Below are 11164 nucleotides of genomic sequence, written 5' to 3'. Positions count from 1 at the left end.
GACACGCGACGGGCGGTGGTGTGGGGCAGATCAGGCTGCTGGCAGGGGAGGCGCCCGGCCTCTGGTGCGGTGGCCCGGCACGTCAGCATCAGTTCGCGTTCCCTCTCCCCCGCCTGGACTGCTGTCGTCCGCTGTGTACCAGATACCTCTCCTGTATCTGATCCCAGTTTCACTCTCCTGTGTCGGTTCCCAGTCAACTCCCCTGTATTGGCTCTCAGTCCGACTCTCCCGTGTCAGCTCCCAGTCCAACTCTCCTGTATCAGCTCTCAGTTCGAATCTCCTGTTTCGGTCCCCAGTCCGTCTCTCCTGTGTTGGTTCGCATCCCACCTCTCCTGTATCGGTCTTCAGCCCGCTCTCCCGTGTTGGCTCCCAGCCCGCCTCTGCTGTACCGGCTCTCAGCCCGACTCTCCCGTACCGTCTCCCAGTTCGGCTCTCCTGTATCGGCTCTCAGTACGGCTCCCCCATGTCGGCTCTCAGCTCGACTCTCCACTGTCGGCTCCCTGTGCCAGCAACAGCCCCGGCAGCTCGCTGCCCCTGGTGGCTCCTGGCCGTCAGCCGCAGACAGTGCGCACTCCGAATCCGCTGACCGTTTGCGGTCGGCCCTCCGCCACTGTCGACCAGACCAGGCGGCCGTCAGCTATACTGATCTGTATTTAGAGTGGTGCCCGGAGACCTGGCACCACGGCTGCCGGACTTGGTCAGCGGCCGGGCACGGCGCACACCACGTTTGGCAGTCGGCACTGACGCCACTGGCGCTGTTCGCAGCGCTCGCTGTGCACACAGCAGCACTGCGCCCGACACGTGCGCAGTAGCTCGCACCAGAGTTAGACTCGCACGTTCACACCCACGCAGGCCCGAATTACGCGCTATGTACGAAAAGACGCGGACTAGGAATACAACTGCACGCACAAACCGACACGGTCAGGGTTGCACCCGTACATACAAAATCGGCGCACGCTGGGTTATACCCAATGTATAAACACGGCACCGAACATCCCCCTCCCCCGGCTCCATCTCACAGCCACAAGGCAATGGCATTGCTGACTCCTTCGAAAGGTAGCTCACAAGGAAAACGTTAATTGCACTCGGTTCGTAACCAGACGGGTAACATTAAAACATGATAAATGTTTATAAGTTACAGAACATCAACATAATTTGTTCGCTGATTACACCTTCACTTAGCAATCCCGTTAATAATATTTCCTTTTTATAAAGGTGCCACAAAGACCCCGACGCAAGCGCAGAGCTGACCAATTCAGACAATACAAACGCAAAAACGCGATCGCATGAGCACTAAAAGGCAGTTTCAACGGTCCCCTACCTAAAGGTAGGAGATACATCAAGTACCTCCTCCCAACCAACATGCAATCCAACACGGACGTCCGTACAACCTGCAAACCCGTCTTGTGTTCCTTCCCTGGTCAGGTACAAAATACGCGCGTCGAGCAATACGCCGCCGCGCTCCGTCTGGCTCCGGGCCCGCAGTCCGTCCTCGCCCATACATCAGCCGCCAGGGCCCCCGGCGCCGCCGCTCAGCCTCCTGAACTGACGGCAGCATCAGCGGCGACGTCAGCGCCCCATCCGACGCGGCGCGAGCGCCCACGACTCGGCCCGGAAGACGTCCCGGACGCCGCTCCACACCGTTCCGTGATGTCGCCCGCGCGGCCCCGGTCTGACACGTGGCGCTCGCACAGGTCACGCGGTGTGGTAACACTGCTCAGCCCTCGGGCGCCAAAGGTCCCGAGCTCACGGGTCCTTCCCCGGCAGACCGCACGCTACGGCCCCGCTTCCGTCGGCCGCTGGGCGCGGCCGTGAGCTGACATGCACGCCACGACGTTGGTCCGCAGGTTGTCGAACATGGTGGACAGACCCTCAAAGGCGGCGTTGCCGATCAGCTGGCGCAGGTGGTTCTGGGAGCTGGTCAGCTGCTGCGCCGAGCGCTGGTCGACGCTGCTGGGCCCGTGCTGGCCGTAAGCGTGGCCGGCGCTGGGGTGGGCGCCGGCCACCGCCGGCAGGCTGGGGTGGCCGGGCCGCTCCGACTGCGGTGGCCAGTCGGCCGGCTCGGCCGCCGGGTACCGGTGGATCAGCTGGGCGGCCACGGGCGGCTGGCCGCCCTCCAGCCGCACCGGCTGCAGCTCCGCCAGGCGCGGCTCGTCGCCCGCCGCCGGCTGACAAAACTTGAGCACCGAATCACGACGCGCCGTGCCCGCCACGCCGGCTGGCCGCTCCGCCGGCGGCAGCGTGCGCGAGCCGCCGGCGGGCGGCGCGGCCATCGGATTGTCGGGCTGCCCGGCCGCGGCCGGCACCAGCAGCAGCTGGGCGCCGGTCGGGTCGGCCGGCGGCGCCGACCCAGCCACCTGCACCAGCACCAGGTGACCGGCGGCGGGCGGCGCGGCGGACGGCGCGACGGCTGGCGCGGCCGACTGGACGTCAGCCGGAAGCTGCGACGGCTGGGCGGTGGTCGCCGGCGCCGGCTCGTCGGGCTCGTCGTCGGCCGGGCTGCCGGCCGGGCTGCCGGCCGCGCGGCGGATCTTGGCGCGCGCTTCGTCCCGACTGAGCCGGTGCGAGGCGGCCATGTGACGCGCCAGTGTGTCCACCCGCCGGCTGGTCACACGGCAGTACGGGCAGCCGAACTCCTTCTCCTCTGCCGCAGGACGGCGCACACGTCAATCGACATCACGCGCAGGCCACAACCGGCCCAGAGACAACTAACGCAGCGCGACACTACATCGCAGCCTTCGGCAATGCACATTGTCAATTTAGACGCCCGAGCACGACACAACATGCTGGCAAGACACTCTGACATTCGTTGGATCCAACTTCTTCCAAACATGGCCTCAAATACACTATCCCCAAGTGTGGTGTCGGAGCTGACACCGTGTCGGTGCTGTCGTTGCGTCAGTACTGACCCGCGTGCGCCTGCTCACCTGTGTGGATGCGCTGGTGTCTGCGCAGGTCGGAGCGGCGGGAGAAGTGCTTGCCGCAGGTGGAGCAGCTGTGGCGCTGCGCCGGCCTCGGCAGATCATGGCACTCGCGCAGGTGCTGCGACAGCGTGGCCGGCGTGCGGTACAGGCGCGGCTCCGGACACACCGGACACCGCTCCTCCGCACTCTCTGCGGACACACGGACACGGTACAGGCGCGGCTCTGGACACAGGATACCGCTCCTCCGCACCCTCCGCGGACATACGGACACGGTACAGGCGCGGCTCCGGACACAGGATACCGCTCCTCCGCACCCTCCGCGGACAAATGGACACGGTACAGACGCGGCTCCGGACACACAGAATACGCTCCTCCGTACTCTCTGCGGACATACGGACACGGTACAGGCGCGGCTCCGGACACAGGATACCGCTCCTCCGCACCCTCCGCGGACAAATGGACACGGTACAGACGAGGCTCCGGACACACAGAATACGCTCCTCCGTACTCTCTGCGGACATACGGACACGGTACAGGCGCGGCTCCGGACACCAAACACCACTCCTCCGCACCCTCCGCGGACATCGGACAAAACGAACAGGGTACAGTCCACGCATGGTACACCAACATGACGAGGTACATGTCACGCTGTGTAGACACACGTCACGCCACACAGACATGACACGGTAGCGATTACGTGCTGGACGGATAGGCTCGGAGAAAGCAATCTGAGTGGGTAGAGATATGACATGACAACTTCCACCGGACTGGACTGTAATTGGCGTGGACGAATGTGCACACGGCGTCGACAGCAGCTGCAGCCTCGGGTACAGACATCTGCGCTAGAAGCACAGGCAGGCGTTGTTGGTACAGTGGTAAGCATAGGTGCCTTCCCAGCAGTTAGCGCGGGTTCGACCTCCATCTATCGCAAATGCCCGTTTTAAAGGTCTATCCGACAATGCACACAGCTGCGTCTATGAAACAGACAACCGAAACCTACCTCAGCGCTCGTCCAAAGACGCCGCTAAAGTTGAGAACAACGTTCGTCGGGAGACTTCCCTTCCCCATGAAACGGGCTAACTTAACGTCTTATACAAATTATCGTCGTCGCATATAAGCCAAATATAGCCTACACCAAACGGGCATACGACAGCCAGGTGGCCGCAGACGGAGACATCACGTCCTGCCGACAGTGTACCGCGGCGACCCCGGCTCGGTGGCGACCCTGGCTCGGTAGCCATGAGCCGTCTGATGGTCGCTGCACACCCACCCTTGTGCTTCAGCATGTGCTTCTTGAGGTTGCCCTGGTCGGAGAAGGCCCGGCCGCAGAGCTGGCAGGAGAAAGGCTTCTCGCCGGTGTGAGTGCGCAGGTGCCGCTGGTAGTTGTACTGGCAGGTGAAGCGGGTGGAGCACACGGCACACTGCAGACCGCCCTCTGGAAAGTGGCGGCCGCCGCTATAAAGCCGGCAACGCTGCACGCGAGCCGAGTATGGCAGTCCGCCAGCACCGTAGATACCTCAACCAGACATAAAAGCCAACCGAGCGAACGAACAAAACTAACAAAGACCCGTTCACAAAGTTCCCAAACGCATATGGACACTGCGAGAACTTCAACTCCCAAGCCAGATCTGACATCCCGGGAGACCATCGATGAAACTGGAAGCTGGATCATGTGCCATATGTGATCAATCTTGTTTGAAGAATTTTCGGAAAATACTGCATGTTCCTTACGTAAATCGCATGTGTCGTTAGGTGGCAGGGCACGCACCAGACGTGCCCGCTGCGTCAGACGGACGCCGCGGGGGCCGGACCTGACACGCCACTCACCTGTGCTGTGGGTGGCCATGTGGCGGTCCAAGGTGGACTTTTGTAGAAACTTGGCCGAGCAGATTGAGCATACGTGAGATGGAGGAGTGCCTGGTGAGAGTTATCCGCGTGAGTGACCAGCATGAGTCAGATGCGCACATACATACAACTTCATGTAAATGGCAACAATCAGCTTGGAAAGTCTAAATGGCCTGCCATGAAATCACCGAGCTCCGATGAATTGTCGATATTGTTATCAGAGCCTATCCGATTACGATAGCCTCCGTTGTCATTGAACATGCCCATCCCTGCGCGAAAGTGAGCATAGACAACACAACAGGCGCCATTACAGGCAACCGTTTTGTTTTGCGTTTCTTTTGCCATAATTAGAGACTCCAGACAATCAGCTTAGCCGTGCTTTTGCAGCAGCGATGTCAGTCAGCTGAAGCAAACACAGAGCTTTGGAACACAGCCGCACACGAGCACATACATGGCGAACTAAGCACATGACTGACTTGGCTACAACACACCTTTATGCCTGTCCATGTGATAGTTGTAATGCTGCTTTGCATTCCCTCTCCAAGGGCACAGAGAGCAGCTGAAGCGAGCCTTGCCCGTGCGACAGCGCACGTGGCTCTTCCAGTGGGAGAATGTAGTGAAGTGTTTTTTGCACTCGATGCACTCGTATTCGGGCTTTGATCCCTCTGTGGAGAACGTTGCACGCAAATTAGCGGCCTTCTTGGTCCAATCCGTCCATGGTAAACAAATACCAACCACATCCGTGCGATGCATATGTTGTGTATGCATCCCCGCCCACGGCGACAAGGCACTATGTAGAGCCACAGAAGTGCTGCATGTTGGGACGGTTATAGAAACAAAGCTCGTTATTCCCTCAGCTACACATCGCTCCACGCAACCTCCGCCACTCCCCTCGCCCCCCAACCACACGCACCCGCCCATACCGCGCCCAACACACCCACCTGTCTCCACCTTGCGGACCACCATGAAGGCAGTGAGCCGTCGCGAGCTGCCCCTCTTGGAGCCAGGAGTCTTGCTGCGCCGACCTTCGCCGTGACCGGACTTCGCCCTGGACTCAGGCTCGGCCAGTGACGTCTTGTCCCCCGCCATGTCAGAACTGCCGCTCTTCTCCACATCGACCCGGACGACTAACTCCGGCCGCTCGGTCTTCTCCTGGTCGACTGGGGCAGACGCCTTCGCACTCTTGCTCTCGTCCTGGTCGAGCCGGGCCGCCAGCGCTGAGCCCTTGGCTTTCTGCTGGTCGACCCGGGCGGTCAGCCCCGAGCTGTTCTTCTCGCCGGCGCTGCGGTCCTTCTCCTGCGAGCTCCTGCTCTTCTCCAGGTCGACCAGGGCCAGGATGCGGGCCTTCATAGAGCGGGGTGGCGGAGGCGGCAGCGCGGCGGACGGGCACGGCGACGACGGGCCGCCGCGGGGGCTGGCCGGCCGCTGCACGTCCGCCGCTGGCGCCGGCTCCTCCCGGCGCTGCCGTTTGGTGCGCGGTCTGGCGCTCTTCGACGGCAGAAGCTCGGCGGCGCTGGCCGCATGGGAGTGCTTCCCGACGGGCTTGTTCATGATGAGTGCTGTACTTTCGGCGAGTGTCTGGGACTTTCGTTTCGCCGGCTTGCGTGTGGGCTGGGGGCTGCTCGACCCCCGGAGTCCAGTCGAGCTGTTCTCATCCAGCGGTCTCGCAGCCGGAGCGGAACCGGCCGTCTCTACGGGGGACTGCCCAGGAGCAGCGGTGTCATTCATCTTCAGGTGCACAGAGGATGCATCAGAAGCGTTCACCTCGCCGGACAACGTTCGGCTGTCCACGTCTTTGGCTGTTTGTGTGCCCACTTCTCCGCGCTGAGGCGCCGGCCGGCGCGCGCGGGTGGCCCGTTCTCCGCTTTCTGTGCCATCAGACGGAGCCCGATCGGTCGGTCGAGGCGGCCTTGGCGCCGGTGCGTCCCCGCTCACCCGGCCAGACCCCTTCGGCCAGCCCTGCGGTACATCTCCTACTCTGGCAGCCGATGAGGACGCCGCCCCGGCCGCGGACCTCGGTGCCGACACGGACCAGCTCTCCGACACAGGCGCCGTGGCGGCCGCCGGCCCCGGCGACGGGTACTCGGCCGGCGTGGGCGAGGCCGCGGCGCCGGCCGGTGACGAGCGGCCGCGACTGCGGAGCACGCCGCCCGCCGGACGGAACGCTGAGTCGGCCGCTCCGGCGCCCGCCAGCTGACTGCGCAGCTGCAGGATACGCGCCGACGGCTGCAGAAAGGCTGCCACCCGGGCCGGCTCGTCAGCTGCGCCGTGCTGTCGGGCCGGGGACGAGCCAGCGCCGGCGGCCGACGAGCCCGCCCATACGGAGAAGGCGCCGGCCGCCGGCGCGCTGAGCCAGGCCGCACCCAGGCCGGACGTCGGGCAAATGGCGCCCGGCTGACCGGCCGGCGGAGCGGGGGATGTCGGCGGGGCGTCCTGGCCCTGTCCTCTGGCGTCAGGCCGGGCCGGCGGCGCGCGCTCCGTCGTTCCGGCCGGTGCCAAGCCTGCCAGCGGCGCCGCGGGGCCGTCGGCACGCCATCCTGGCACCAGCAGCGGGCCCAGCCTGCGCTCCAGCTCGGCGCCGGCCGCCTCCTCGTGACGTCGCGACGGCCACAGCTGCTCGCAGCTCCAGTACGGCCCGGCCACCGCCGCCGCCTCTGCCTGTGGTGCTGCCGTCAGAAATGGTCGCGATCACGGCATGTTTGAGGTCCGTGTAGCACAACAATCGGTGCATTTCCGTAACGAGCAGCCTAAAGTAAATGACAATAATCTGACCTTATGCCTCAGTCACGGATTTGTACGCCCAGAAACATCCACATTATTTCACTTGACGACAAATGCAAGGACTCGTAGCACCTGCCAGTGCTAAGAGATGCCACCGAATAGCACCTGTAGCGCAGGTGGCACACTATAACCACCTTAACAAGAAAACATTTGGTCATTCGCAACACGACCTCAGGGCAAAAACGACCCTCAAGGATCTAAATGCGCCAGGAGAGGCTCCAATTGCGGGCGATGGTGGTATAGTGGTGAGCATAGCTGCCTTCCAAGCAGTTGACCCGGGTTCGATTCCCGGCCATCGCACTCAGCGTTTTGTGTAGTGAAATTTCCGCCAAACGACTCTGAAGTCGGATAATCCACTGCAGGCACTATACATACCTTTACAGGCGTAACATGAATCATGCACAGGAAAAACCCCATTGACATTAATGATGCCCATGCACAAACGCAAAAGGTACATACAGACCAGTAACCATATATGACCATGTTTAAAATGGCAATGACATTGTTTTGTGCAGATACATGTGGTAAAAAGGTAATGTAAAGCGACATACCACACATTACAACATAAAGCATGTTACACCAAAAATGATGCAATTTAAGTACTACATGGGGCTACACAGTATGCAGAAGCAGCACAAGCTGTTGTAACCTCAACCACCTTACTGCAGGATCGTACCTTTACAAGACCAACACCCATCTTCTTCTGATAGGAGGCAGTACCGACACTTCACATGCCCGCAGGCGTCGGTGACGAGCCTGTTACCTCTTCCAGCCACCAGGCGGCGACACTGCGGACAGCCGCTACCGACTGAAATAAACACCGTGAAACACTTCAGAAACATCAAAAGTACAAACAGCTATCTTTCTGCTATGCTTCGACAAATCCCAGTACTCTTCCTCAAAATTATCCAGCTACTTACTCGCTTAAATAAAAACATAATCAAGCTAAAATTTCATGATTTAAAAGGAGTATCTCACCTTGCTTGTACTTTTCACTTACTGTTACATCAGACGCGGACACTGATCAGCATTACCAGTGTTCTCGAAATCCTTCTCAAAAGCTCAGGATATCGATTTGAGGTAGCTTACACTGCGGGAGAAATCTCATTTGACTCCCTGATCACCTCTATGACAGAAATATATATATATATATATATATATATATATATATATATATATATATATATATATATATATATATATATAAGTTGCATTGTTTTCCAATGAGCATGTTCTGTTTGCAAAACATTAATTGTGAGAAAATGCTTGTGATAAATGCTATGAAAGCTTAAAACACTTCATTTAGACAAAAAATCCAAACATGATGTCACAATCACACAAATTCAATGGAATGTTGCACATTCCATTTAATTTCCCTCCCATGGCATTTACCACAGCAGTTCTTTTCTAGGCGCACTTTGGATTTGGGAATGGGGGTATCACATGACCCATGTGACACACTGGTTTGAACTTCAATGTGCTGCTCAGTAAAAGGCCCTGTTGCCCCTGGGTAAATCACAAATGTTCTTTTCTTGCACCAATAAAGGTGCACACGATGTTGTCATGACGACGGTGGTCGTCACTGCGGGGAAGGAATACTGAGCTGCCATGAAGCGATTACGGCATAATTTGGACTAGAAAATGAGTAGAATTGATATCCTTGTCATGTATTCACAGTGCTGCAGTGACACTACTCAATGCTATTGTTAGATGTAACTAGTCATAAAGTTTCACTGGGAGTGTCAAGACTTTGAGGTAATTTAAAAAACGTCCTCTTGTGAAACCTCCGGACCAGTGACACCTATTGATAGCACTGCGTAGTGTCTCTGCAGCACTATCAAGATAAACTGAAAACAAATTCAATGATTGTTAAAAAGGTACCTGAAACATTCAGGTTGTTAAACATTCATTTGTTCACAAACATTCACAAGCATTTGTTGAAACATTCAGTTCTAAGATCCCATGTTAGTATTCCACATTAATATGGGGTTTTGAACTGAGATAGCCACCTTGAAAACCTTTGAGTGCTGTTGGCTCAATTCTGCAACTCTATCTACAACTCTGCCTTTCTCAAGACCCATGCCCATTTAGTTTCTGAGCTACATGCCTGTGAAAATGGGGGAGGGTCTTTTGGGGAGAGTACTTCAGTCACCTTGGCATTCATGACATCATAGTATCATTCAAATCATGTCACTCCATAAGCCACACAGCCATCAAAGCCAACAAATGTATAATTGCTGAGGCATTCATTCCTGGCATTTGTGAGCACCATTTCCACATCTAACAGCCATCAATCAGCTCTAAATCAATGTTGTGCAAGTAACCATGATGTAATCAAACCATGATGTGTTGAAAAGCATATTCACTAAACAGAGGGTCATGCTGTCCAGAGCAGTCTTTTTCACTTAAAAAACATAGCAATAGTTATCAGTCACCTTGTTTGATCATATCTGATGCTTGCTTCAAAATCCTCAAATGTGAAACATTGCCTTTAATTATTTTTTGTCCCAATTACTTTGCTAAACTTTTGCCACAGCACTACCCTTCTTGCCTTCTTGGTACTGCAGTGTAGTTCTGAGTCCATGACAATGTGGATGTTGTGACTGCCCTCAATATGACATGGGAGAATCTGCTCTGGACAGTCATCATCTGCTATTGACTAGAGGTACTGTATTTGAGCTGATTTAACCAGCTCAATGCAGGCTGATAGGCTTCAAAGAAACACCTCTACTTGCATGGATCATGTTGGTACAAACAAACATTTGTAAATGGCGGTGGGCAGGAGGTGAGGGACAAACCAAAAAGCCTGTTCGTTGAAAATTGAGTTAGTGCACACTACAGACCATGTAACACTGTTTTGCAATGAGAAAGCACATTTCAAAAATGTCACTGTGCTTAATATGACAGTGGACAAATAAAAACCATGCCATAATGCATCAATGAATTTGCATCACAACAGCCTAGTGTTTGCATACCTGTTCCCCCAAACTGTGTCTTAAGCTTTCCCAACATTTATAACACAGCCATTTTATAATTTAGTTTATTACAAAATTTACAGATAACAGAACACACATGTTGATAAAAGCAAGGCAAGCAAAAAGTATTTATGTCATAGTGGTGAGCAGGGAGCCTGACAAAATCTGACTGTATTGGCCACTGAGCAGCTACCTCAAGTCCAAATTCTAAGTTTTTCAGATGGACTTCTAAAAACCTGCCATAATCAATCCAATCAGATGAATCTAACTTGGATGCAAGAGAAAAGCACAAGGTTCAAATAATCTCTCTTTAAGATATGCACACAGTTGTACACAACATGGTCCATGGTTCACTTACCATTTTGAGCCATTCTGTCATCATGCGGAGTGGACACTGAACGCTTGCTTTTTAAGATGACACATTGGGGGGGGGGGGGCCGGCAACTCTGGAAATAAATTAGAATGTTATACAAAGCACAGTTCTACAGCAAATGATTTAACACACAACTTTTGCCCTCAGCAACTGCAGCTGAATTAAAAATTTGGATGTTTTTAGGAGATCACATGACAAGCTTTTTTTGATGGGGCATACCTTACACAAAACCCAGCAAATTAGGACAGCAAGAAAAGTGAGCTCCA

General features: G+C 56.1%; 1 protein-coding gene, 1 long non-coding RNA gene and 1 other non-coding gene across 3 annotated transcripts; 1 reads left to right on the top strand and 2 right to left on the bottom strand.

Moving 5' to 3' along the window:
• Positions 1 to 1775: 1775 nt before the first annotated feature.
• On the bottom strand, positions 1776 to 6320 carry LOC119111320 (zinc finger and BTB domain-containing protein 17). Its single transcript, XM_037235135.1, has 7 exons — positions 5711 to 6320; positions 5261 to 5434; positions 4752 to 4841; positions 4195 to 4359; positions 2928 to 3113; positions 2508 to 2644; positions 1776 to 1964 (listed from the first exon to the last, which is right to left on the bottom strand). Exons 1-7 carry the CDS (start codon positions 6318 to 6320, stop codon positions 1776 to 1778), a joined length of 1551 nt encoding a protein of 516 aa, XP_037091030.1.
• Positions 6321 to 7297: 977 nt separating this feature from the next.
• Positions 7298 to 11164, bottom strand: LOC119111736 (uncharacterized). Its single transcript, XR_005095598.1, has 3 exons — positions 10884 to 11164; positions 8227 to 8358; positions 7298 to 7435 (listed from the first exon to the last, which is right to left on the bottom strand). It is a non-coding gene; the product is annotated as an uncharacterized LOC119111736 (long non-coding RNA).
• TRNAG-UCC (transfer RNA glycine (anticodon UCC)) lies at positions 7779 to 7850 on the top strand. The gene has a single exon. It is a non-coding gene; the product is annotated as a tRNA-Gly (tRNA).

The sequence above is a fragment of the Pollicipes pollicipes genome, unplaced genomic scaffold (assembly GCF_011947565.3).
Source record: "Pollicipes pollicipes isolate AB1234 unplaced genomic scaffold, Ppol_2.1 Scaffold_7261;HRSCAF=8764_pilon_pilon_pilon, whole genome shotgun sequence".
NCBI classification, from domain to species: domain Eukaryota; kingdom Metazoa; phylum Arthropoda; class Thecostraca; order Pollicipedomorpha; family Pollicipedidae; genus Pollicipes; species Pollicipes pollicipes.
Note: the sequence above shows the minus strand (reverse complement) of the source record. Positions and strands in the feature narration are given on the sequence as shown.

Coding starts and splice junctions, on each gene's coding strand:
- LOC119111320 (XM_037235135.1), bottom strand. CDS start 6,320: ATGAACAAGCCCGTCGGGAAGCACTCCCATGCGGCCAGCGCCGCCGAG. Junction 5,435..5,710: donor GGTCCGCAAGGTGGAGACAG/GTGGGTGTGTTG, acceptor CGTTCTCCACAG/AGGGATCAAAGCCCGAATAC. Junction 4,360..4,751: donor CATGGCCACCCACAGCACAG/GTGAGTGGCGTG, acceptor GCCACTTTCCAG/AGGGCGGTCTGCAGTGTGCC.